The sequence below is a fragment of the Sphaerodactylus townsendi genome, linkage group LG17, assembly GCF_021028975.2.
Source record: "Sphaerodactylus townsendi isolate TG3544 linkage group LG17, MPM_Stown_v2.3, whole genome shotgun sequence".
In the NCBI taxonomy this organism is placed as follows: domain Eukaryota; kingdom Metazoa; phylum Chordata; class Lepidosauria; order Squamata; family Sphaerodactylidae; genus Sphaerodactylus; species Sphaerodactylus townsendi.
The window spans coordinates 16,522,523-16,550,129 of NC_059441.1; the positions used below are offsets into that span (position 1 = coordinate 16,522,523).

A 27,607-nucleotide genomic window follows, 5' to 3' on the forward strand; every position below is an offset into this window, starting at 1 on the left:
AGAGATGGCCTGGTATAGGCTGATGTCATCAAATCTCCGAAGCTAAGCAAGGTCGGTACTTGGAAGGGGGACCTCTAATGAAGACTCTGCAATTGGCTATGGTGGCAGGGGCTGATGGGAATTGTAGTCCATGAACATCTGGAGAGCTGCAGGTTGCAGACCCCTGCACTACACCATGCTGGGAAGAGAAGGGTCTTTCCATTCAAAGCTGCCCAGAGCGGTCAGCAAGTCAGAACACTGACCTATAATAGCCACTGGTCTGCCAAGGCTGAGTTTGGATTGTGAATCTCTCTCTCTCTTTTTTTTTTACCTTGGCCTCGGCACTTTCTCTTCAGGTACGGCTGTCCAAACAGAATCAGGGGTTTTTTGTTCCTTAAATCGTCCTTTGAACACTTTCTCAATGTCCTCCATGCTAAAAGCGCACACCGCGGAGCCGGGGATGCTGCAAAACACAATAGAAGGGTGGGGTGGGGGGGAAAGCCTGCTGTTGCCAGATCCCAGCTGAATGAGGGGCCACGCCGGGCTTCGTGGCGCCACGCCAGAGAACTCCTTTTTGAAGACGGCCGGCTCGCCTCTCACCTGTTCAGCTGCGTGGTGAAGACGCCGACGACCGTGGGGACCCCGTTGATGTCTATGATGTCCGTGATGGACTGCAGCACGTCGAAGTAGAAGAACGAATCTCCCGGGACGGAGCAGTTGAGGCGGGCCTTCAGGAACGAAGTCCAGTGTTTTTCCAGCACTCGCTGAGAGCCGCCCATGTCGTTTTTGCATATGCGGGCCACGCGGGAATACACCGCCTGCATGGGAAAAGGGAGAGTCTGCAGAGTGAGCAGCCCTTTGGGGGTGCCTTGTGGCTTTCCAACATTGAGAGTGGCTTGGCAGACGAGGAACTGGCAAGCAGGTTGTGACATCCAGAAAGGTGGTTTGATCAGCCACTAGTGGCTCCTGGGCCAAATGTGGCCCTCTCATTGGGGCTGTCTGACTCTTCCCCAAACGATGGCCCCTTCCGCACATGCAGAATGATGCACTTTCAATCCACCTTCGCGATGGTTTGCAAGTGGATCTTGCTATTCCGCACAGTAAAATCCAGCTGCAAAATGCATTGAAAATGAATTGAAAATGCATTATTCTCCTGTTGGGTTGGTGAGTTCCACAGGGTCTGTAAGACGGAGCTATTCCACCGGGCTTTTTTTTTGGGGGGGGGGGGGCTGGCCGCGGTTCTACCGCCCCCCACTGAGGCTGCCTGTTTTTCCATCTTGGGTGGGCCTGATTCCATCTCGGGCCCTGCCTTTCCCCCTCCTTCTCTGGCCTTTTGATCGGGCGCCTGTTTTTAACAACTTTTGTTGTTTTAATTTGTATTCATTTTAAGTAATTGCTGCTACCAGGTTTTAATGGGGTTAAGTTATATTTTTGTATTTATTTGCTGTCACTGAGAACAGCTATATTGTGAGCCACCTCGAGCCCTTCGGGGGTGAGGCGGCCTATAAATCTAACAAATAAATAAAATAAATAAATAAATTCTGCATGTGCGGAAGGGGCCTAAAAGACGATGGGGAGTAGGCAGTCTATGTGGTACTGAGAACTTTGGCAGCAAGCCATTTGGAGAGATGTGGTCTTGGCCCTCTGTTCCTCCGTTCCCTTCTGAAAGCGGCTCTCCACTTAAAGTAGGCGCCAACCAAGGATTTATAGGTGTTTACTGAACTCCTGTGCTTGCATGCATTTTTTGTCGCCAGCCAGTAGAGAGAGAGACCCACAGATCTACAAGGACTTTTCTTCTCTAACAGCCATATTGCTAGCAGAAAAAAAAAGATCGAAGGCCTGTGGGGTAAATCAGGCTTGCAAATGTTATCGTGTTTTGTCATCTGCTTACTGATTGAATTTTTAAAAAAAAGTTTTTTAATTATACTTGTAATCTGCTTCGGGTCCCGGTGGGAAAGTCAGACTGTAGCTAAAAACCCATGGATAGATATACGAACAAACCTTTATCATCGCACCTGCATAGCTAGCTTTAGCAGTCAAAAGACACTTTGCACATGCTTAGAGAATACACTATGGCAGTGATGGCGAACCTTTTTGAGACCGAGTGCCCAAATTGCAACCCAAACCCCACTTATTTATCGCAGAGTGCCAACCCAGCAATTTAACTTGAATGCTGAGGTTTTAGTTTAGAAAAAACCGGTTGGCTCCCTCTTCCTCCTCCCCACCCGCTTGAACAGGGGCCAGCCTGCTCTAGCCTCCAGCAAGTCCCGCGCTCACCTCTCTGTGCCTTTCTAGCATCTCTGCCTCCTCTGCGCCGCCCTCCCCACCCCCCCAGGCAGCAGCCACCCAGAGCACAGGCACCAGGCCCGCCAGCCAAGTCCTCCTTGCTCATCGTGGTGCGCGCACGTCATGCTCAGTGACCCAGGCCAGCCTAGGTGTGTGTGTGTGTGGGGGGGGGGGTGACGAACTCTGTGTTCGCGTGCCCACAGAGAGGGCTCCGAGTGCCATCACTGCACTATGGCGTCAAAACCAGATTTCAGAATAATCACACGGCAGCCGCGCCACAAATTAATCCTTGGAGGTACTCAGAAGAAAAAGGGCACCGTTTTGTAGCATGCATTTAACGGGGCAGCGGTGGAGGTTTCACAGACACTCAAGTGCCTTTTATGTTTCTTGAACTGAATACCCAACGATGAAGACTTGGGGAAAGGGTCTGAGAGCGTCCTTAGTGCTATTTTGGTGGTTTCTGGGGATTGTAATCCTAAACAGAACCACACCCCCTCCAATTCCATCGGCATAAACAGATTTAGAACGGTGTCGCTGTTTAGGACTTCAGGGTAAATATGTCAGACTTGGCTTTCTGTACTCTTTCTGAAGGAGGGAGGGGGAAAAAAGGTTTCGTTGCACCAGCTCCCTTAGCAATCAGACGTATGAAAATACCTGCTTATTTGTTTTTTACCCAGTCCTTGTAGAGAGGAATCAGGGCAAGGCACTCCATAACAAGCATATTTTACTCCTCTACAAATCACCCGGAGACTCCACCGCTTATCGCAACAAACAGCTGTATTTGCTCTTACCTTGCCCAAGTTATTGTGCTCCACTGCGATTTCTCGGAAGAAGAAATACACAAAATTCCCGTATTCGATGGCGTGGAGGAAATGGGGCTCTGGAAGGTGGACGAAGAAAGGGGGTTAGAGCCTCCCTCGTGGAGGGGAAAGCATTGCAGGGCTATGCATGGCCAGAAAGAGACATGTTGCTTATTATACTATGCTCTCCTAAGAGGAACAATGCCGTCACTGATCCCTCTAGCTCGGTATGGCTTATTCTAACAGGCAGTAGCTCTCCAGTATGTCAGAGCATCACAGTATCCCGGGTTTGATCCTCGAAAGAGGCTGAAAGAATTGCATCAAAATCACTCTGTACTGTGGGACTGGGCTGCCCCAGGCCGCTGCTCCGGTTACACGCACGGTTCGGTTACAGGTGTTTGCGCCGCAGCCGCGTGGCTGACAAACAGGCTACTGTTGGGCCGTTCTGCCGTGATCTGTCCGTCACGGTTGCCAAAGGGCTTTGTGGTGGGTTTCGTATAGACTCAAGAGCGAACTCGGCAACTCAAAGCACTTTAGGACATCCAGCTACAGATGAAGTCAAGCTTAAAACGAAAGCAGAGGGCTTTAATGTCGGGTAATGGACTGTAAAAAAAAAAACCCTCCGGGGGAATTGTCTTACAGTTCAGGTCTTTGTGACTCCGATTTCGTTCATCAATCTGTTTGACTGGGCGGAGGTGGGAAAAGCTTTCAGTCTGAGGCCGAATGAAAAGCTGAAAAATGGGCTCTGGGCTTGGGAGTTCACGGGACACTGAGGCACGCTACAGTCTTGGACAAAAACACTGTGGCTGAGATGGATGGGATCCCCCCACCCCAGGATCTAGAAGAGGACCGGAGGTATGGGGATGCAGAAGCGTGTTATTCTGGCTGAAAGGAAGAAACCTGAAGACAGTTCCCAGATTTTGATATAACAAACCCCTAATGGTAAAGAACTGTGGACTGCATTTCCACAAACAAGACACAAACAGGGTTTTTTTCAATGATGGCCCCTTACCTGGGTGTACCTTTCCTCTTAAGAACATAAGAACTAGCCTGCTGGATCAGACCAGAGTCCATCTTGTCCAGCACTCTGCTACTCGCAGCGGCCCACCAGGTGCCTTTCAGAGCTCACATGCAGGATGTGAAAGCAACGGCCTTCTGCTGCTGCTGCTCCTGAGCACCTGGTCTGCTAAGGCATTTGCAGTCTCAGTTCAAGGAGGATCAAGATTGGTAGCCACAGATCGACTTCTCCTCCACCAATCGGTCCAAGCCCCTTTCAAAGCTATCCAGGTGAGTGGCCATAACCACCTCCTGTGGCACCATATTCCAAACACCTATCACACGTTGCGTGAAGTGTTTCCTTTTATTTGTCCTAATTCTGCCCCCCAGCATTTTCAATGTATGCCCCCTGGTTCTAGTATTATGAGAGAGAGAGAAATTTCTCTCTGTCAACATTTTCTACCCCATGCATCATTTTATAGACTTCAATCATATCCCCCCTCAGACGTCTCCTCTCCAAACTAAAGAGCCCCAAACGCTGCAGCCTCTCCTCATAAGGAAGGTGCTCCAGTCCCTCAATCCTCCTCATTGCCCTTCTCTGCACTCTTTCTATCTCTTCAATATCCTTTTTGAGATGTGGCGACCAGAACTCTTGAGGCATGCTTGGTGCCTACCCTATTTTCTTTAAGGTACCAGATAAAACCATTTCTGTTTCCCCTTTTGTTAATTAAGACATTGTACAAACAACAACAACATTTGATAGTCTAATGTATTGTCGAAGGCTTTCACGGCCGGATTCAACTGGTTCTGGTGGGTTTTCCAGGCTGTGTGGCCGTGGTCTGGTGGATCTTGTTCCTAACGTTTCACCTGCATCTGTGGCTGGCATCTTCAGAGGTGTTACACCCTGTGCAACAGACATCCCTCTGTGATACACCTCTGAAGATGCCAGCCACAGATGCAGGCAAAACGTTAGGAACAAGATCCACCAGACCACGGCCACACATCCTGGAAAACCCACCAGAACCAGTTGATAGTCTGTTTTTAGACTGAGAAATGTTGAAGATGCATTTTAAGCAGTTCTGTGTTTTATGTCCTTTTACCTTCCGGCTGTGATTTGGAATACCCTGCCCCAGTTAATAATGCGCACACAAATACATCCTTCATTTAACAAAACTGTAAGATGATGATAATGACAACGATAAATTTTAAAAGCACCTTTAATCCACTTGGAGTCATATTTTATCGTTCTCAGTGCGGACCCGTCACCCATGCTCCGGTAGATAACAGCGTCGCTTGCCAGGAAATCCGCGACTGTTGCAGAATACAGTTTGCCATCTGCAAGAATAGCCATGGTTTCAATATCATGCAGGAGTTTCACAAATCCTGCACTAATGCTGATTTGTAGTATTGTCGCTTAGGCACAGAAATGGCCAGCATATGTATCGTTGGGTGGCTACTATGGTCTCTAGACACAAGCTTGAGGGCAGAGACCATTCGGCTCTCTCACATACTGTCAGATTCTACAACAGACTGGGCATTGCTGAGTGTTAAGAAAGATCACGGGTCTGGACTTGGATCCAGCGACATACCAATGGACATATAAATAGACCAAGTAAAATCTCTTGGGTAATACTTGGAGCTTTCCTGTCTAAATCTTATGGAGCCTTAAAATTGCTTGCATGGCTCATGGAACAGAAAAATGGTTTGGAGTTTGACAGCATGAGGGGTTTTTTTTTTGGTTTGCACAATGACGCACAAGTGAAAAGATAAACATATTTAGGGCAGTTGCGAATGTGCACTACCTTTATTCCAATGCATTTAATTGCCTTGTCCATGATTGGGATTCATGACACAACATATTCTTACCGGCAAAGAGGGCAACATTGGTTTGCCTGGCATCGAACGGGCATCTTGCCAAACCGCTGATTTCCTCGCCATCGTACTCTAAGGTGTTCAACTAGGGAAGGGAAAACAAACAAACAAATTACTTGTTGGTACTGCTTCAAGATCTGTGAGTCAGAATGACCCAGGGTGGGGGGTGGGAGATATTCAACATGTCATAATTCAGTTTGATGACTTCTGCCAGACTTAAATCTATTCTTCCATCACGTTCAGGATAAGAACTCTTCCGCAAAGAGTTGCGCACGGGGCCGTAACTTCACCTTTGTCATAGGGTGAGGTTCAACGTGCTCATGACAACCAGGGGTGGATGGCAATGCTTTAGGGCCGTGGCCGCGAACCTATGGCACTCCAAATGTTCATGGACTACAATTCCCATCAGCCCCTGCCAGCATGGCCAATTGGGGATTGTAGTCCATGAACATCTGGAGTGCTGTAGGTTCGCCACCATGGCTTTAGGGCCTCAAATCTAGCTGAGGAACAACTGGCACGTGAACACAGAGCAATTTGGAGGGGGGGGGGCTCCCACAAAACTTTCAGCTGCACTGTGGATCGAAAAGGGGAGGGAGTCATTCCTTAGGATTGTGGTGGCGAACCTATGGCACTCCAGATGTTCATGGACCACAATTCCCATAGGCCATGCTGGCACCACCACTGCCTTAGGACAGTGGTGGCGAACCTTTGGCACTCCAGATGTTATGGACTACAATTCCCATCAGCCCCTACCAGCATGGCCAATTGGGGGTTGTAGTCCATGAACATCTGGAGTGCCGTAGGTTTGCCACCACGGCTTTAGGGCCTCAAATCTAGCTGAGGAACAACTGGCACGTGAACACAGAGCAATTTGGAGGGGGGGGGCACAAAATTTTTAGCTGCGCTGTGGATCGAAAAGGGGCTGATGGGAATTGTAGTCCATAACATCTGGAGTGCCAAAGGTTCGCCACCATGGACCTAGGGGGACATACGGGGTCAAATGTCCCCGGGCTGTGGCCATTAAAAAAAAATGTGGCTGGAAAATCGCCCCCCCCCACGCCCCTCTTCCTTCCCCTGGGTTTATACAGTACAATATGGAACCTTTATTGACATATAAACAAGGTTGTTCTTTAAAACTTAGGCACAGCAAAGACAGTCAACATTAAAAGAACCATAGTGCTGATAATATAAAGTTAAGACCAATTGGCCATGCTGGCAGGGGCTGATGGGATTTGTAGTCCGTGAACATCTGGAGAGCTGCAGGTTGCAGACCCCCGCTCTAGAGAATTCTTCCGTGCATTCTGATAACCATCAGGAAGCATCTGCCAAGGAGGGAACCGTTCCAAGCCAGGTGTGAAGGAAGGGAAATGACTCAGACGAAACAGGACGTCATAAAAACGTCTGACAGCAGTTCTCATTAAATAATACATACTTTGCATGATTGTAGGCATCAATCTCTTCCAGTAAGACGCTGTCGTTCAGAGAAAAAGGCCGGGTCTTTGCCAAGATTTTGAGCACCACTCCAGCTTCTGAGCCAACGAATATGACTGTGTAGTTTTGGTGTGGGCCAGCAGAGCGGTCCACAGCTATTGCAGTCAACCGATACCTGTAGAGATGAAAACATTTGAGATTAGTAGTGTCCCGTGCCTCTTCCAGACTGTTTATCCATAATTTTTCTGTACTGCTTAGTCTGTGGGAGTGGAATGCTCAAAGAGGAGAAGAAAAAACCCCCATTTCTCTTTGGAAAAAAGAAGAGTTTGGATTTATACCCCACCTTTCTCTCCTGTAAGGAGACTCAGCAGGAATGCAGGAGAGCAGAAACACATCTGGTTCACCAGATAAGCCTCCACCACTCAGGTGGAAGAATGAGGAATCAAATCCGGTTTTCCAGATTAGAGCGCACCTGCTCTTAACCACTACGCCACGCTGGGTCAAAGTGAGCAAGGCGTTCAAATCGCCAACTGAGAAACTGATATACTTTGGAATGTTCTCATTATCAATATGGTGTTTTTAAGACTTTAAAATATGTGCGTTAGCTGCCCTGAGCCCGGCCCTGGCTGGGGAGGGCGAGATATTATGAAATAAATAAATGAGGTATAGCCAAATTTCTGTTGTGTTAAAACCACTGAATGGTACTTCTCTGTCTCCCAAGCCCTGCTCCGGTCTTGTGCTGGTCACAGATAAGTCCCTAGCAGGAGCAGCTGCGTCGGCCACAAGCCCGTGTTTAGCCATAGCACACAAAGGCCCTGTTGCAGCTGGAATTGCGTTTTGGGTGGTGCAGCAGCTGTGCCTTCCATCCCCGCATGCAGCCTCCCTTACCTGACCCTCGTCTTTGTAAACCAGGGCTCCTCGATGACAGACGGGACGGCGGAATCCATCAAAGGGTGAGATTTGATGAAAGCGAGGGTTTCATCTGGGAAATCAATGGAGGTTTTGTAAGCCTCTGTTGGGCCGTGTTTTGCACAGCAACCAGGTCTGAAATGAAAGCAACATTTTTTTTCCAGATTTTTTTTTTTTTAAAGTTAACAAGAAAGGCAAGAATTTCGCAAGAGCCGGGGAAACAATCATGGTCCAAAAGGGGGAAAAAAAGCCGATTGGGGGTGTGTGTGTGTGTGTTTGTTCTGAAAGATGCTGGCTAGGTGCTTTGATGCGGCCCAGGTTGTATCAGGTGTGTGGTGAGTGATAGTTGGTAGAACTGGAAAAGGCCACAGAGAAATACAGTAGAATATGTGATTTGAATATGTGATTTGCTGAGCTTCTACAGCCAGGTAAGGCTGAGACATCGAGCCTGACGGGCCTCTGCTATCCACACAGGGCTACCAAAACCACAAATGGCACAATCTTAAACAGGATTACTCTAGTCCAGGGGTGGGCAATTATTTTTTTCCATGGGGCCGCATAAGAAACAGAAAATATTGTGGAGGACTGGGCCAAAAGGCAGGGGGGCAAGGCCCTTTTGAAAGCCCCGCAGAAGCCGGCAGCCAAGGCAACCAGCTTCTGCGGGGCTGTCAAAGGCGCCTCGCTCCCCAGCAAGGCAGGGGGGCCAGTCAGGGTCCCCCCCCCCCACCCCCCACCCCACCCCCCCACCTCCCCCCCCCCCCACCCCCCGCCCCCCCCCAGCCCACCCCTCTCCCCCCCCCCCCCCCCCCCTCCCCCCCCACCCACCACCCCCCCCCACCCCCACCCCCCCCCCCCCCCACCCCCCCCCCCCCCCCCGCGCCCTCCCCCCACCCCCCCCCCCCCCCCCCCCCCCCCCCCCCCACCGCCCCCCGCCCCCTCCCCCCCCCCCCCCCACCCCCCCCCCCCCCCACCCCCCCCCCCCCCCACCCCCCCCCCCCCCCACCCCCCCCCCCCCCCACCCCCCCCCCCCCCCACCCCCCCCCCCCCCCACCCCCCCCCCCCCCCACCCCCCCCCCCCCCCACCCCCCCCCCCCCCCACCCCCCCCCCCCCCCACCCCCCCCCCCCCCCACCCCCCCCCCCCCCCACCCCCCCCCCCCCCCACCCCCCCCCCCCCCCACCCCCCCCCCCCCCCACCCCCCCCCCCCCCCACCCCCCCCCCCCCCCACCCCCCCCCCCCCCCACCCCCCCCCCCCCCCACCCCCCCCCCCCCCCACCCCCCCCCCCCCCCACCCCCCCCCCCCCCCACCCCCCCCCCCCCCCACCCCCCCCCCCCCCCACCCCCCCCCCCCCCCACCCCCCCCCCCCCCCACCCCCCCCCCCCCCCACCCCCCCCCCCCCCCACCCCCCCCCCCCCCCACCCCCCCCCCCCCCCACCCCCCCCCCCCCCCACCCCCCCCCCCCCCCACCCCCCCCCCCCCCCACCCCCCCCCCCCCCCACCCCCCCCCCCCCCCACCCCCCCCCCCCCCCACCCCCCCCCCCCCCCACCCCCCCCCCCCCCCACCCCCCCCCCCCCCCACCCCCCCCCCCCCCCACCCCCCCCCCCCCCCACCCCCCCCCCCCCCCACCCCCCCCCCCCCCCACCCCCCCCCCCCCCCACCCCCCCCCCCCCCCACCCCCCCCCCCCCCCACCCCCCCCCCCCCCCACCCCCCCCCCCCCCCACCCCCCCCCCCCCCCACCCCCCCCCCCCCCCACCCCCCCCCCCCCCCACCCCCCCCCCCCCCCACCCCCCCCCCCCCCCACCCCCCCCCCCCCCCACCCCCCCCCCCCCCCACCCCCCCCCCCCCCCACCCCCCCCCCCCCCCACCCCCCCCCCCCCCCACCCCCCCCCCCCCCCACCCCCCCCCCCCCCCACCCCCCCCCCCCCCCACCCCCCCCCCCCCCCACCCCCCCCCCCCCCCACCCCCCCCCCCCCCCACCCCCCCCCCCCCCCACCCCCCCCCCCCCCCACCCCCCCCCCCCCCCACCCCCCCCCCCCCCCACCCCCCCCCCCCCCCACCCCCCCCCCCCCCCACCCCCCCCCCCCCCCACCCCCCCCCCCCCCCACCCCCCCCCCCCCCCACCCCCCCCCCCCCCCACCCCCCCCCCCCCCCACCCCCCCCCCCCCCCACCCCCCCCCCCCCCCACCCCCCCCCCCCCCCACCCCCCCCCCCCCCCACCCCCCCCCCCCCCCACCCCCCCCCCCCCCCACCCCCCCCCCCCCCCACCCCCCCCCCCCCCCACCCCCCCCCCCCCCCACCCCCCCCCCCCCCCACCCCCCCCCCCCCCCACCCCCCCCCCCCCCCACCCCCCCCCCCCCCCACCCCCCCCCCCCCCCACCCCCCCCCCCCCCCACCCCCCCCCCCCCCCACCCCCCCCCCCCCCCACCCCCCCCCCCCCCCACCCCCCCCCCCCCCCACCCCCCCCCCCCCCCACCCCCCCCCCCCCCCACCCCCCCCCCCCCCCACCCCCCCCCCCCCCCACCCCCCCCCCCCCCCACCCCCCCCCCCCCCCACCCCCCCCCCCCCCCACCCCCCCCCCCCCCCACCCCCCCCCCCCCCCACCCCCCCCCCCCCCCACCCCCCCCCCCCCCCACCCCCCCCCCCCCCCACCCCCCCCCCCCCCCACCCCCCCCCCCCCCCACCCCCCCCCCCCCCCACCCCCCCCCCCCCCCACCCCCCCCCCCCCCCACCCCCCCCCCCCCCCACCCCCCCCCCCCCCCACCCCCCCCCCCCCCCACCCCCCCCCCCCCCCACCCCCCCCCCCCCCCACCCCCCCCCCCCCCCACCCCCCCCCCCCCCCACCCCCCCCCCCCCCCACCCCCCCCCCCCCCCACCCCCCCCCCCCCCCACCCCCCCCCCCCCCCACCCCCCCCCCCCCCCACCCCCCCCCCCCCCCACCCCCCCCCCCCCCCACCCCCCCCCCCCCCCACCCCCCCCCCCCCCCACCCCCCCCCCCCCCCACCCCCCCCCCCCCCCACCCCCCCCCCCCCCCACCCCCCCCCCCCCCCACCCCCCCCCCCCCCCACCCCCCCCCCCCCCCACCCCCCCCCCCCCCCACCCCCCCCCCCCCCCACCCCCCCCCCCCCCCACCCCCCCCCCCCCCCACCCCCCCCCCCCCCCACCCCCCCCCCCCCCCACCCCCCCCCCCCCCCACCCCCCCCCCCCCCCACCCCCCCCCCCCCCCACCCCCCCCCCCCCCCACCCCCCCCCCCCCCCACCCCCCCCCCCCCCCACCCCCCCCCCCCCCCACCCCCCCCCCCCCCCACCCCCCCCCCCCCCCACCCCCCCCCCCCCCCACCCCCCCCCCCCCCCACCCCCCCCCCCCCCCACCCCCCCCCCCCCCCACCCCCCCCCCCCCCCACCCCCCCCCCCCCCCACCCCCCCCCCCCCCCACCCCCCCCCCCCCCCACCCCCGCCCCCCCCCACCCCCCCCCCCCCCCACCCCCCCCCCCCCCCACCCCCCCCCCCCCCCACCCCCCCCCCCCCCCACCCCCCACCACCCCCACCCCCCCCCCCCCCCACCCCCCCCCCCCCACTCCCCCCCCCCCCCCCCCCCCCCCCCACCCCCCCCCCCCCCCCCCACCCCCCCCCCCCCCCCCCCCCCCCCCCCCCCCCCCCCCCCCCCCCCCACCCCCCCACCCCCCCCCCCCCCCACCTCCCCCCCCACCCCCCCCCCCCATCCCCTGCCAGCATCATGCTGGCAGGGGATGATGGGAACTGTAGTCCATAACATCTGGAGGGCTGCGAGTTTGACACCTATGCCCTACAGGTTCAACAACACAAATGTCTCCCAGTATCACCTTTTGGAACTTGTACCAACCAGTTCCCTCTAGATGACCCATGCACACAAATATATACACAGTTTCCTGTCTAGATCAGAGAGGCAAAAGAGAGGGAGAGAAACACACAAAACAACACAAAGTGTGTCTCCTTCTTCAGGTCCTTTCTGTGTACGTGCACAAGTTTGCTTTGTAGAAAACTAACACATTCATACTTCATCGAAGGCGTTCACAGCTGGAATCAACTGGCTGTTGTGGGTTTTCCAGGCTGGGTATCTGTGGTGTGGTAGTTTTTGTCATGAAGAAAACACACCTTACCGTGATGCCAGCCACAAATGCGTGGAAGACTTTAGGAGAGACTGCCATACTTGGTGAGGCTTTAACACCTGCCTCGTCTGCAGGTTTTATCCTGCATTCTCTTTCCTTCATAGCAGAACCCCCAAGTTTGCTTTGTACCAAGATCTGGTGCCTTAGAACAGGAGCTTTTCTTCCTCTTTGGAGCTGGTTTGAATTTGAAGGCTTGCAGACCTTAACATGCTGAATTCTACTCCTGCCTCCGATCCGCCTTATTATGCATTTTGCTTTCTTTTACACTCGGATGGATTGGTAGCATTTGTTCGTTGTGACCGGCAAGTTCCGGGACTTGCTGGCGGTCCAATACTTGAAGGATTCTGCCCAACACAATTCTTTCCTAACCTTCAACGCCTCTCTCTATTCTATCAAAGGCCTGTAATACACATTAATACCCATCTGTTTGCCACCACAGACCTGGCGTTTTCCTCCTCAGCCTCTGTTACCACAGTGAGAAGCGTCCCCGTTATCTCACCTAAAGTGATTGGTCCCTGGAACCCTAAAGTGACTGGCTCCCGGAAATTTGTAGCCCAAGATGACCCAAACACTTCCGATTACACTGATCCATTATCAGGTGTCCCGAAGGGTAAGGCCTAACCAGGGAATACATGATGGTCGAAAGGAAACCTGATCGCTTCAGCGGTTTCACAGATTCCGTCCCAACGCGTATCATTTGTCAAATGCATACTGCAGTGTTGTCTAAGAATGAAAAGGTGCAATCGTGACGTTTTTCCTCATTTAAGCCAAAGGCGGGGCAAAGGACCAAGGTGAGTCTCCCAGAACTTGGATCCACAGCTCAGTGAAGAAGTATCCAGTCCCTTCCTTTTAACATTTAAACATCACTACAAAGGCATCTAACCTCACCGTGTTTCTTGGTGGGTTGGCAGACGCAGCAGCCGTTTCTAATGTCCAGCAAGCTCAGTATTCTGCTCTGGCTGAGACTGGGCTCTGCCGGCTGTAACTGGAGATACCATGGACCAAATTTAGTGACATTCTACATGTGAAGCGGGAACTCTGCCATTATATTACAAAAACTAACTTCAACGTGGAGAGAGACAGCATGTTAAGAGCAGGTGCACTCTAATCTGGAGAACTGGGTTTGATGCCCCCGCTCTGCCACTTCAGCTGTGGCGAACCCGATTAGCTTGTGCACTCGACACATGCTAGCTGGGTGGACTTGGGCTAGTCACAGTTCTTTGGAGCTCTCTCAGCCCCACCCGCCTCACAGGGTGTTTGTTGTGAGGGGGGAAGGGAAAGGAGTTTGTAAGCCCCTTTGAGTCTCCTTACAAGAAAGAAAGGGGGGGGATATAAATCCAACTCTTCTTTTTCTTCTTCACAAATTGGGTATTTTTCCTGGCTGTCCCATTACAGATTAAATTAGTACAAGGACTATCAGCATGCACCAGTTGTAGGGAATTGAGCATGAATTGCCAGATTCAGCTACAGCTGCAGAACAAATCAGGCATCCTAGTCCCAGGGAACTAGGTCCGAAAGCTTTCAGAGGCTAGTGGATTTCTTTTGTAACCCTTAGAGCTATGGTGGCGAACCTTTGGCACTCCTGATGTTATGGACTACAATTCCCATCAGCCCCTGCCAACATGGCCAATTGGCCATGCTGGCAGGGGCTGATGGGAACTGTAGTCCATAACATCTGGAGTGCCAAAGGTTCGCCACCACTGCCTTAGAGCGTGCCTTTCTCAGAAAGACTCAGGGCAGATCGCAATTAAAATGTTTCCAACAAACAAATTACAATAAAAACAGGAATAAAAATTCATTTTGTAAAATGCCTTCCTAGATCGTTCCATTTTATCGCCTGCGGGAGGAAAGACTCGTCGAAGGCTGTACTTATTGTCACCTGTCAGTCATTCCATCGCACAGGAACTAGCATCAAAAAGACTCCTCATAGCTGAGAAAAGCGGGGTATAAATCCAAACTCTTCTTCTGGCAATGTCATCCCAAGCAGGGTCACGCTTTTCTAAGCCCATTGATTTCAGTGACTTTAGAAGAGTGTAGCTGTGCTTCAAGGGGTATAATCGTGTCAACAGTTGCTCTTTCTCAGCCTAACTCACGGGTCTGCAACCTGCGGCTCTCCAGATGTCCATGGACTACAATTCCCATCAGCCTCTGCCAATTGGCCATGGTGGCAGGGGCTGATGGGAATTGTAGTCCATGAACATCTGGAGAGCCACAGGTTGCAGACTTCTGACCTAACCCATCACAGTTGAGATACTTCCATGGTGTCCTTGCAGTCGGTCAATGAGATGAGCTAAACCGAAAGATCCATTGGATCCTGGGCACCTGGGGAATTTCATGGCCGAGGAGGCATCTGGATCGAGGACTTCACCCCCATCTTGGCTGGGTCATCGAGTTTGCACCTCATTCAAGCAGCACATATTTGCACGGCCTGGATCCCCCCCCCCTTTTTTAAGAATTGGAAGTCATCCCACCCTTGGGAATATTTTTTTTACCTACTGAAACTGATCAGGTTTCCTCTCGGCCATGACGGCCGTACATTTGTCATTTGCTTCCGGTGTCGTTCTCCACTCGGCTGTCCTTTAAACTGTTGCCAGGCTCTGCTCATGCATTTCTGGTCATGTTCTGTGACATTCCTCATTGTAATCCCTGTTAGTTCTCCTTCTCCTTTCCCCCAGCCTTTTCTGCACGATGCCATAAAAACCAATAACCCTGAACATTTAACTCTGTCCAAAGGCCTCACCATCTAATAATACACATTGGGGGGGGGGGACCCAATATAACTCTCTTTTTCGGTTTCACTTCCCCCTCTGTGCAAAATAACACAATTAAATGCATTTTGCCCAACTAACATCTCAACAGCACGATGTCTGTAGCCGCTTAAAAAAAAAAAAAACCTGAACGCTATCTTGGGGGAAAAAATGTGCAAGCTCTGATATTAACAAGCAAATTTCAAGCTCTGATATTAACAAGCAAATTGCAAAATTAACTCTGCGTCGACGCCTCTTCTAAACCTGAACGGAATGTGTTTTGTATTATAGAAACATTAATATCTCTTCAAGCCGTACGGTGTTTAAATGACGTTCCACTATAAATGGTTGTTAGTGGGAAGGAACGAAATGGGGACGGTCTTTTTGTTTTTTTATTTTAAACGGGGAGCATACCATTCCTAAAAACACGAAGTTAGAAAGTTATAACAGCACAATAGATTCAGCTATGTTCATCTGAAGTGGCAGAAAAAGCCTGAACCTAGTGACAGGCCCCTTTAAGGCCAACCGAGTTTTATTCTTGGTATCAGCTTTTATGCTCACGCACTTTTCTCCAGGTATCTGAACGGACACAAAAGCTTCTACCGAGAATAACAACACATTGTGAGCATTATACGCTCCCGTACTCTTACATGGGTTTCAACAATATTTGCATAATCCTATCGCTTCTGATTTATGAGTCAGGGAGGGAATGGAAAATTCTTCCATGAGTTATTAATTGCCGGCTAGCCAAGTACCACCTTCTAACCTCAATTTTCCAGCAGAAATCGTTAATATTAATGATACACCGGCTTTTGTTTGCAAGCCTTAAATGGAACGGAGCGAGAAAGCGGAGCGGGAGAATAGATCGACAGCATATAGTGTTGCTAGACATGCTGCAGACTAATGGATAGGTCCTCATCACACTTCCCCCTCTTCTCGAGGGGCCGGGTCTACAAAAGGCTCCCTGTGCCTGTAATGGCTTTCCCTTTCAACAGCCATCACAAGTGGTTGTCGCAAGAGAGCTCCTATTGTAGCCTTCCTCTTCTGCACACCTGCAAGAGGAGAGCTCGACTCTCCATCCACTCACCCTTCGCGGCGTTGTCTCGCGTTTCAAGAGGAAACGGATGTGCGCACGGACAGTTTTCTAGCCTTTCTCTTCCCGACGATCGCCTCTCTCTTGCCTTGCCGTTGAACGGGGGGAAAGAGTAGCAAAAAGCAAATGCCGGAAAGGTCGAGGCAAGAAAATAGTATATGATAGTGTAACTCGATTGCTTCTTCGAGCGAGAAGTGGCACAGCGTTGCTCCGAGCATGAGTGGATGGCAGACGCGCTCTTGCTCCTGCCAGAAGTAGTGGGGAAAATAAGAATTGGAACATGGCTTTTGCCCCAGCGTAACTGTACCGAACGTCAAATCAAAAATACTAGAAGCGTTGTAGGGCGAGGAAATTGGCCCCACGTGGCCCTTTGTTGAGAGGATAATATGAACCATGCATAAGTATTCTTACATACAGTGTGGATTGCTCGATAACCACTGTCAACTTTTAGCAAGTTAGCGCAACTCAAGGCACCCCAAGAGCATGGATGGTTCTTTTTTAAGCACCACTGTGCTTGCCTTCTCTTCGGTATGCTTAGGCTAGTTCAGGGTCTGCAACCTGTGACTCTCCAGATGTTCATGGACTACAAATCCCAATTGGCCATGCTGGCAGGGGCTGATGGGATTTGTGGTCCATGAACATCTGGAAAGTCACAGGTTGCAGACCCCTGGAGAGCCACTGTTTACAGTTAGTCAGGCAAACAGTTATTTCGTGAATGCATAATGTCAGACATGCTCTAATCTATTAATAACGTGTGCGTTTGTTGTAGGTGTAAGATGGGAAGTGCAGTCGGGAGATTCGAACCAAATGGTGCACATGAACGTCCTCATCACCTGTGTCTTCGCCGCGTTTCTGCTGGGAGCCTTTATCGCGGGCGTGGCTGTCTACTGTTACCGGGACATGTTCATGAGGAAGTCCAGAAAGATACACAAAGATGCAGAATCCGCCCAATCCTGCACAGACTCGAGCGGCAGCTTTGCGAAGCTGAACGGGCTCTTCGACAGCCCCGTCAAGGAGTATCAACAGAACATCGATTCGCCCAAGCTGTACTCAAATCTGCTCACAAGCAGAAAAGAGCTCCCGCCAACAGGCGACACGAAGTCAATGATAATGGTGGACCACAGGGGGCAGCCTCCGGAACTGGCGGCTCTTCCCACTCCCGAATCCACGCCGGTGCTTCAGCAAAAGACTTTGCAGTCGATGAAAAGCCAGCTGGATAAAGCGCAAAACAACCTCAGCGCTTCTAGAAAAGAAGCCCCCCTGAAGAGTCCTCAGTTTTTTCCGTCCAGCCCTCCGCCCCATTCTCCTTTGAGTCACGGGCACATCCCCAGCGCCATTGTCCTCCCGAACGCGACCCACGATTACAATATGTCCTTCTCAAATTCGAACGCTCACAAAGCGGACAAAAAGATGCAGAACGGGGAGCACCCGCTTACAAAGTCATCGGGCAAACGAGACCATCGGAGGTCTGTCGATTCCAGGAACACCTTAAATGATTTCCTGAAACATTTGAACGAAACGCCGAATAACCCCAAAGCCATCATGGGAGATCTCCAAGTGACTCACCAGACTTTAATGCTGGATCCCATGGGGAACATGTCAGAGATTCCTCCAAAAGTCCCCAACAGAGAAGCGTCTTTGTATTCTCCCCCGTCCACCCTCCCACGAAACAGCCCAACGAAACGGGTGGACGTCCCCACGACACCCGCAGCTCCCATGACCTCTTTAGAAAGACAGAGGGGCTATCACAAAAATTCATCGCAGAGGCACTCTATATCAGCCCTTCCTAAAAACTTAAACTCGCCCAATGGTGTGCTGCTATCCAGGCAGCCTAGTATTAACCGTGGAGGATACATGCCTCCTGCTACAGGAACAAAGATGGACTACATGCAAGGGACTCCTGTGAGCGTCCATTTGCAGCCTTCCTTATCCAGGCAAAGCAGCTATACAAGCAATGGGACACTTCCTCGGACAGGCGTAAAGAGGATGCCCTCCCTAAAACCTGATGTGCCACCGAAACCCTCATTCGTTCCTCAGACCCCTTCAGTCAGAGCATTGAACAAGTACAGCTACTAAAACTGGCATACTTTCTCAAAAGAGTTTGGGACAAAGTTGAGGAACAGATGTTAAGGCAGAGACTTGCTTGTCCCGAAAAACGCGAGCAAGCAGCCAAAGACGCTGTCTTTAACTTGGTGCCATCTTGTTTTGTCACCTGTCTGGCTTCAAGCAAGACTCGACTTGCTCAGCAGATTTTTTAAAAAAAAAATGAAAGGAAGGTGCTGGTCATTTCGTTTCTTTTGTTTGGAGCAGAGGAGACATGTAGCACAATGGGAAAGGGATCCGTTGCCCTTTCTAAAGAGCTGTTCAAGAACTTGGGGAAGAAAGACAAAGAGAGAGAGATCGGTGAGCAAATACTTGAAAAAAAAATTAACAATGGGGTTCATTCGAGACTGCCATAGTGCGTGGTCTTCCCATGAAATGTGAACATTTTAATATGTATGCATTCGCCTTGCCTCTTGCACAAATGTCAGAAAACGATAACGTCTCAATAAGTGTGTCGGTTAATAAGCAACTTGCCGATCTTCGGTCTCTGGTCCAAGTGTAGCATCCCCGGTATTTGTTTATGACACAGATAAAACTTCATGTGTGTGTGTGGGGAGAGTGTGCGTCTGTGTGAACGAGTCATAAACTTAAGGTCTTGCTGCATCTTGTAAACTTTCAGCATTGTTTACACGGAGCGTCACTGGACAGCAGATGGCTCCTGTGGAGTGCATGGGGTTGGTGTTGGATCCCCTGTAGGAAGCTGTGGGCTGTCAAGATTTCTGTGCAATGCAAAACTCAGAACCGTTGAAACAGCACAAACGCCATTGGTCTAAACAGGGCTGCGGTGGAAGTCAAGGTTTTCCAGCTTCAAATGTAGCGTTTCCAAGGGATTGACCGCCTGGAGTTGAACGTGAATGGCAGCTAGCTCTCACGACTTTTCAACCAAAACGGGGGCTCTTCACTCTAGACACAGAGAACCTCCCCCTAGTCACAAACCAAATTAGGTGAAGACCGCACACATATACCTACCCCGAAAGAGATACAAGTTAGACAGGAAGAGCAATGAGAAAGGTGGCATGGCCTTTCCAAGCAAGAGAGACCCCCCCCCCTTTCGAACACTGTATGGAGGCTGCGTCATTACCCCATTGTTTGAGACAGGGACACATCTACCCGCATTCCTTCAGCTAAGGTAAAGAGAAGGGCAGGTCCAGACTCTTAGTAGTGTCACGTGCAGAAAAACCAGGATTGAAGGTGGATTTAAAAGGGAATTATGCCTCCTCTGGTCCTCACTGACAGCTCATACTCTCAAGAAGGAGTACTGTGAGAACTCGGGAGGCAAATGTTATGCAAGCTATGTGTCTATGGGGAAAAGAGGACCAATGGAAGTGCATGTCACCCCATCGTAAAGCCCTGTTTCCAACAGAAGGCAAGGTCACCCAATTGACTTCGGTAGGGCACATCCCTGAAAAAAAATTGAAGAGTAGAACAGTCATTTTATTTGTGGGCTATCCAAAGTCATGCTGGTAATGACAATGATTTGTAAATACTACATGTGTGTTTACCTGGATCTGTGCATTTTGTGCCTTATTCATGCAAATGATAAAAAAGAAAGGTCAGACTAAGACGCTGTCAAGTGTTCTAGAGTGCCCCCTGTGTTCCCCCCCCCCCCAGTGCAGGCTATTAAGTTCTCTCAATAATATCCGAACAACAACAAAGGGGGAGTGTTGGGGAATTATCCCCACAGGAAGAATTAACGAACAACAAAACAGCAGCCCACAAGCCAAGGAGACAGCAACACTAACTCAACCTCGCAATGTCAAACATTCCACCCGAAATCGCTTAAGGATCAAATAGTTATAATGTGAAATCACAGGAGAATTGGTAGGGTAATGGAACACCTGCTGAAACTGCATAACCAATTTTGTTGGTTTCGGCAGTGTCTATTTGCAGCTGATCTTCATCACAGATGGTGATTTTTAGCTTGCAAATGATGCCCCGCCAATTGCTTGCCGAATGTTGCCAGGACCTTAGCTGGTAAAGTGGAATATTCGTGAACCTTTCAGCCGAGAAACTTCAACCCAAGATGTTGAAGTTTTTCTTCTGTATCAAGTTTTGTCAAAAAGATGTTTGCCTCTCTCAAGCAGAAGAGACCCTTTCCTGACTATATAGAATTGTTCTCCTTTTCCCATTCCATATGTTGATGATTAAGGACCTTTTAACTTCCCGAAAAGCCCATGCCGAAAATCCCGAGGGTCGTTCGTTCTTAAAACGTTTCAGTCTTGCAACTAAAACCGTTTAATCGTTTAAATTTTAAACCAACAAAAAAAAAGAATCAAATGACAAAACTGAATTGAATTCACTTTTCAAATATTAATTAATAATACATACTTGTGTGGAACCGAAACATAAGTGTTACTATGTGAACCCAAATAACTTTCTGTAACAATGTGCTGCCTTGTTAGATGGTAATGTGAGTTTCTCTCCGTATTTATGTTGAAATCTCTAACATTCAACATAGTCTTTATTCTGTTAATTTATCATTTGAGTTGGTTTTTTTTAATGCTTTATCCATTTGTGCAAAGGTAAATGCAGACGGTATCTTTTTTAATGGTACGGCATAAAAAAAAGTAACCCTGAAGAGAAGCTGCTCTATACAGACCATAGAGTACTTTAACATGTATAGATAACTTGTAAACTTGTATTGTGGATGTGTAAATAATACGTCCTTTGGGTTTTTAACACCGCATGTAAAGTCAAAATAAACTATTCAACTGTAACAGGCCCACCTCTCTTGACTGCGCAGGGAGAAATTGTGAGCGGAAACCAACCAAAGTATTTCCTGTACTGGGCCTATGGAAATGAATTTAAAAATGCGTATTCATGATGCTAAGACCCTCAACTGTTCTCCAGTACAGCGAAGATAAGACACCTCCCTACCAACTCCCTTCAGAATGGGGCTTGAAAAAGCCATGCTATTGGCCAAAGAACTGGCAAATAGCTTGATCTGAGCTCATTTCAGCTTCAGTGGGTTCCTACATCTCCCTGTTCCTCCATCTCCCTTCCCTATTCCCCCTGTACACTGTGGTACCGGCCACATCAATCACAGAATGGTAGAGTTGGAAGAGACCACAAGGGCCATCAAGTCCAACCCCCTACCATGCAGGAAGACACAATCAGAGCACTCCCAACATATGACCATCTAGCCCAGGGGTCTGCAACCTGTGGCTCTCCGGATGTTATGGACTACAACTCCCATCAGCCCCTGCCAGCATGGCCAATTGGCAAACGAGGCTACTTAGCAACACTCTATTTAGCAATGCTTTAATCCTCCGAAGTGGCATGCGCCCTTGCTCCTTTTAACCTCACAACAACCCTGAGACCGTGTGATTGAACCACAGTTGCCTGGTAAGCTTACAAAACGAGGGAGAGTTTATGACAGCAGAACGCTAGTGCCTTGAACCCAGGCGTGACATGCCAGGAACCAGCAGTAGACGGAAGAAACACAAATACAGCAATGTTCTTTCCAAAGCAGGAAGGTTTGATCTTGTTGCACACAAAGACAAGATAATGTGCTGTACAAAAACTCTCCACCAATATACACACCACCAGTAACACCAACACAGTCCTTATTCTATGATACACCTATATACATATCTCAACCAATCACAGGTCAGATGATCTCGTGCTGCTCCTGAATGGTGACGCCCTGAGTGACCTCAACGGCTTCCTGCTTTGGCCGTCAGCAAAATCTTGCTGTGTCAGGTGACCTTAATATGTTCAGTTAACTTTTTCCATACTCTGACAGTTTAACCTGGGTCTCACTCAACAGTCTAACCACTACACCACACTGTGCAACACGTATTTAGAGGGCAAGGCTATCTGAGAGAGTGTTTGTAGGCTGGTAAATTCCTAGCAATTTGGGGTGGAGTTTGAGGGGAGGGCAGGGTTGGGGAGAGGAGAGGAGAGGAGGACAGAAAGGAGGAGAGAGGGGAGAGGAGAAAGGGGAGAGGAGATGGGGAGGGGAGAGAGAGGAGAGGAGGGAGAGGGGAGGAGGGAGGGGAGAGGAGAGGAGGAGGGAGGAGAGAGGAGGAGGGAGAGGGGAGGGGAGAGGAGAGGAGGAGGGAGAGGGGAGAAGAGAGGAGGAGGGAGAGGAGAGGAGAGGGGGAGAAGAAAGGGGGAGGGGAGAGGAGGAGGAAGAGGGGAGAGGAGAGGAGGATCCTCAGCAGAGTATAATGCCATAGAGGCAACTCTCCAAAGCAGCCATTTCCTCTGGGGCTGGGGTCTACAACCCATGGCTCCAGAGCCGCATGTGGCTCTTTCAGCCTTATACTGCGGCTCCACATGGCCTGGTGGTCCAAGGGTAGTGTGGGCTTGTCCCTCTAGCCCTCCAGGACAGCGCTGAAAGGAAAGGTTAGGGGGGGGGGCTGAACTGGAGGTAGCTCCGCTTTCCAGCTCAATAGATCTTTGGGGCTGTGGGAAATGGGTCCAAATGGCTCTTTGGGTGGTAAAGATTGCCGACCCCTGCTCTCTGTAGTCCGCAGATAAGTCGCAATTCCAGGAGCTCTCCAAGTTTGTGTGAAGGTCGGTGACCCTCGGTGTTTCACTGGCATTCCAAGCATGCACAGCTGATTTGGATGGATGCTAGTTGACCAAATGAGTGGGCACAAAGTCACCGCACATGTTAGCTTTTTGCCAGTGCCGCATTTCGAATCAAGCCTCGCCAGTTCGGTGAGCGGGATTGGAAATAAAATAAGGCCGTGTCCTGAAACTCTTGCAGAAAAGGTGGAAGCCAACGTGGTGTAGTGGTTAAGAGCAGGCGGACTCTAGTCTGGAGAATCAGGTTTGATTCCCCACTCCTCCACCTGAGTGGTGGGCTCTTATCTGGTGAACTGGATTTCTTCCCCTGCTCCTACACACAAAGCCTGCTGGGTAACCTTGGGCTAGTCACAGCTCTCTCTGAATTCTCTTGCCTCACAGGGTGTTTGTTGTGGGGAGAGGAAGGGAAAGGAGTTTGTAGGCTGCTTTGAGATTCCTTACAGCTGAGAAAAGCAGCGTATAAATTCAAATTATTCTTCTTTATGATAAATAAAAGTGAATTTAGATCAACTCTTAAGAGTGTTGGAGAGGGGGAAAAAAACAGGCAGGATATTTAAAAATAAACTTTGGATGCTGGGGGAGAGATTTAAAAACCGACAAGGGTCACAGTCTCATTACTGAAAAACATCGTTCACCTTTGACCCCATAATTGCGAGGTCTTCTGTTTTGTATTCATTTGGCTTTATCTAGTTAAAAAACCGAGAGCTCTTCTGCACAGATACACCCTCTTCCGCCCTGCTGCTTCCCTTCCTTGTGCCGTTCCTAAAACCGACGAGCTGAACTCCCGACATTCCTCGTATATGAATGTTTGTAACTCGCCCATTAGTTGTCCTTTCACTCTGCTCCGCTTAAATCGTCCGCAGACGGTCATAAGAGCTGGAATATCTTTTAATGCGCAATTACACAGTCTTTCTTTCAAGCAGTATTTATACATTTTTGACCCTCCGACTGTCGCTGCGGAGGGACCATTAACGTCTTTCAATGCAGTGAATACTAAGAAATTCATTAATATGCAAGCAAAAGAGGACAGACGTTATTTTTCTCTATCGGGTTATTGTGGCGATAAATCCCGGTGCTGGGAAGTTTAAGAAAAGGCAGTCCACCTAGTCAGCGTTCCCAATGGAATCAACGGTGTGCTCTGCCCAGAAGACCACAAGCTAGATTTTGCCCAACTGTCTATTAAATTCTACTTTTTTAGACAAACAGAAAGTTGCTGACCCCTTTTCACTTCTAGCATTCTCCACCACTACTCCTCTGTCTTCTGAATCACATTTACTCAGAGGTGGGATCCAGCAGGTTCTCACAGGTTCCCAAGAGTAGGTGACTAATTATTTGTGTGTGCCGAGAGGGGGTTACTCATTGGTGATTTTGCCACGTGATTTTTGCCTTAGTTACGCCCCTCCTCTCAGCAGTAGCGCGCAGAATTTGAAGCAGTCTAGCAGAAGGTGCACCAGCGTGCATGGCAGCCTGCGCCTGCGTGCATTCGTTTCCCGCCCAAGGACCGGCGCAGCGGCTGCGTCCTTGCCACAGCCCCACTCAAGAATGCCCCGCCCCTGGAATGCCCGGCCACGCCCCCGTCATGCCCCGCCCCTCCCCATTGGTGCTACGCCACAGTTTGAATCCCACCACCATGGGAACCTGTTACTAAAATTTTTGGATCCCACCACTGCATTTACTCTCAAAGTAATCCTAAGAAGGGATGTGCAGTAGAAAATTTGTTTCAATTCTCACTCATAATTTTAAAAAGGGAAGGTGCGTCTGTTTTCAGAATTCTTAGAAATGCTGTTACCATGAAGACTCGTCAGGTCTTGCTTCCCTTTTCATTCAGATCCGCTCGGATGTTTGCTCATTTGCCACGTTGCAGGGATAGAACTACCAGGTGTCACATCACAACATAAGGAACCAAATGCCCTCATGAATAGCCTTTTCCACTCAGATAAGCAGTGTTCAACAAAAGGATATAACTGAAATCGTCCCTGTCAATAAAGGTTGATTCCGCACTTGAGTTATCGACCTAAGTTCGAGCTGCGTTCGACCTAAGTGCTCTGCACAACCGCTGGGATCGACGTGGTTTTGTACCAGCTTCGCCCCGTGTAACGGTCAAATTTCTGACTCCAGTTGGGATCTACTACTTTTTCAGGGAACCACGCTCGAACTCAGCTCGATTCCAGTAAAGTGCGGAATCTCTGGTGCCAGGAATCCCCCATTTAGCCAATCACAGCTGAGTGTTTCGGGCATGCGTACAGCTGGCCAATCAAAAAACGCCACCTTCGTTCCTCCATTCCCGTGGCAGTTTTTTTTAATAATGTGTGTAGGGATAGACGGAACATGGTCGTAAAACAGTAGCCAATCGGAACGGAGCGGTGAAGAGGCACAGGATGATTCCGCCCTCCGAGCTGGGATCAAGCTGGTTGCAGTGGGGAACAACAATAGCTTCGACCTAGGTTAGTGCCCTTCTCAGGGAACTGGGTCGAACCTATTTTACTCTTGTGCAGAATCGCCCAAAGAGATCTGGTGCTGGGTCATTCACTAACCTGGCATAGCACAAGAAACCATCAACCCATCCACGCACTAGGTGGAACTTAAAATCTACTATTCCTTGCATCTGGTTGTTGCCAGGATATCTCATTCTCAATCATTCTGGTTGCCAGATGTTGGCAATGTCTGGGAGCAATGGGTGGGCAGAGACTCTACAGACTGGTATCACATGACACCATGACATCACTTCTGGTTGTGTACTCCAGTAGTGATGTCACAACTTCAACAACGCTCCAGGGATTTCCCAACACTATGGTTATCACAGATATTTGGGAAATTCCGGCCTAGAGGGTCATACTGGGTCCCGGCCCCCATGTTTTGCTTCTGTTGCTCAATTGAATGGCAGCAGGAATTCAGACCGTGGAGGCAGGAAGTTGCCTGCCACTGAGGGCAACCTGGCAACCCTACCTCCCATTTTCCTTTTAGAGGCATCCGGCTAATAGATCAAGTATCCTCATGCCCACAGTATCTCCATATGGTCAGGCACTAGCATCTCTCCTTCACTACAGTTTACCAGCCTAGATTTTTTTCTCCAGGATTATATACTTCCCTTCACTGCTGGTGCCAGTGCATACCACAACCACTAGCTCCTCCCTACCAGACAGGATGTCTAGATAGCCGTCTGAGCCAGCTCTATGCCCCTCTGCTTTCAGACATGGACACACACCTTCACTTAAGACTTGATATTGCTCACATAAGACACTGGTGTCTAAAAAACATCTGCCAAATGTAATGAGAATTAGGCCCAAGAGAAGGAGATGGGAAATTACATGAATATATAAACAAGGGAAGTGTCTATTTATAACAAATGTCTACTGAGAGAGAGAGAGAGAGAGAGAGAGAGATTAAATACCCGTGTGTCTTTCCTTTTAGACAGCAATTGTCACAATGACTTTTAGAGAATTAAATGCATCCAAAATCATATTTTTATCATTCACTCACGCATCAAATTCTAGAGCTACCAAAAGGAAAGTGCTGGCTAAAAGGAGAAAGGAGGGAACCCAGTGTGTAAAAAAAAGGACTTTTGAAGCAATGCTTACAGAGGGATTTGGCAAAGCGCTTTCCAGTAAAACAACACATGTTTGCACATCCATTGAAGGAAGCTAATAAGTTTCAGAATGGCACGCGCATAGAAGAAAATCCCTTCTTCCTCAATTATTTGTTTTGCTATGGACATGTAATATCTTGCTTCCGAATTACTCCTCTGGGCTGTTTTTTAGAATTTTACATATTAATTTGGGAAGAAATAAGGGACATTTTAGGAGCCGCGTGGTGTGGTGGTTAAATGCTTGCACTGCCACTCACACAGTCAGGAGTTCGAGCCCCCTGTGGGCCAGATATCCTGGCAGCTGGCTCATGGTCAACTCAGCCATCCATCCATTTCTTGGTCGGTAAATGAGTACCTAGCTCATAGCTAGGGGGTAAAGAATAGCTGGGGAAAGCAATGGCAAACTACCCCATAAAAGAGGCTTGCCTATAAAATCACTGCTCGCAGTGGTACCCCAGTCGGACATGACTGAAGGGGAAACTTTACTTATTTTTATAAGGGATGTTTTATCAATATTATATGGATATAGTTTTATGGATTTAACATGATCATACCGAGGGTGATCTTATGCCACAGCAGGGGGGGGGGGGTAGCATCAGAGTAGGGCGCAAAATAAGTGTGAGGGGCCAATGGATACATTTACAATTATTAAAAGAATGATAGATTGATGCTTTCTTTCCTTTTGAAACTACGAGCAAGGGAAGTAGTTCAGTTCAGAAACCTTTATTAGGCATCAAAAAGAGAATTTCCAAGTACAAATCAAGAGAATAAGAGAACTAGAAGGAATGTCCAAAATATATAAGAATACTGGGAACAGAAAAAGAATCCAAAAGATCAATCCAGAATATTGATCAGAAAATGGGCCACGATTTCTAATATCGTAGGCTCTTGATTATTCAAGGGATAATTCAGTTTAAAGTTAAGGGGGCAAGAACCTGCCAAAGTTGGGGCCTTAGGGAAAAAGTTAGGTCTAAATGTCATAAATTTCGGCCAAACAAAGTATGCTGAAGCGACTCTTCAGAAGTTAAACAGGAAGTACAAACGCACTTCTGGTGTACAGATTTTATAAATCTCCCTAGAGGTAATGCGAGGAGAACCCTGTTAGTTCTTGCTCCGGTAATC

At 52.2% G+C, this 27,607-nt stretch overlaps 3 protein-coding genes across 3 annotated transcripts; 1 reads left to right on the forward strand and 2 right to left on the reverse strand.

Moving 5' to 3' along the window:
• Window positions 1-293: 293 nt before the first annotated feature.
• Window positions 294-6,040, reverse strand: LOC125424699 (semaphorin-6D-like). The gene is made up of 5 exons (XM_048482115.1): window positions 5,928-6,040; window positions 5,277-5,396; window positions 3,057-3,145; window positions 580-797; window positions 294-442 (listed from the first exon to the last, which is right to left on the reverse strand). The coding sequence occupies exons 2-5, from the start codon at window positions 5,329-5,331 to the stop codon at window positions 307-309; spliced, it is 498 nt and encodes a 165-aa protein (XP_048338072.1). The 5' UTR covers window positions 5,332-5,396; window positions 5,928-6,040; the 3' UTR covers window positions 294-306.
• LOC125446191 (semaphorin-6D-like) lies at window positions 5,565-8,635 on the reverse strand. The gene is made up of 4 exons (XM_048519746.1): window positions 8,253-8,635; window positions 7,362-7,539; window positions 5,928-6,018; window positions 5,565-5,581 (listed from the first exon to the last, which is right to left on the reverse strand). Exons 1-4 carry the CDS (start codon window positions 8,309-8,311, stop codon window positions 5,565-5,567), a joined length of 345 nt encoding a protein of 114 aa, XP_048375703.1. The 5' UTR covers window positions 8,312-8,635.
• Window positions 8,636-12,089: 3,454 nt separating this feature from the next.
• On the forward strand, window positions 12,090-21,080 carry LOC125424537 (semaphorin-6D-like). Its single transcript, XM_048481860.1, has 2 exons — window positions 12,090-13,030; window positions 17,030-21,080. The coding sequence occupies exons 1-2, from the start codon at window positions 12,628-12,630 to the stop codon at window positions 18,334-18,336; spliced, it is 1,710 nt and encodes a 569-aa protein (XP_048337817.1). The 5' UTR covers window positions 12,090-12,627; the 3' UTR covers window positions 18,337-21,080.
• Window positions 21,081-27,607: the final 6,527 nt, after the last annotated feature.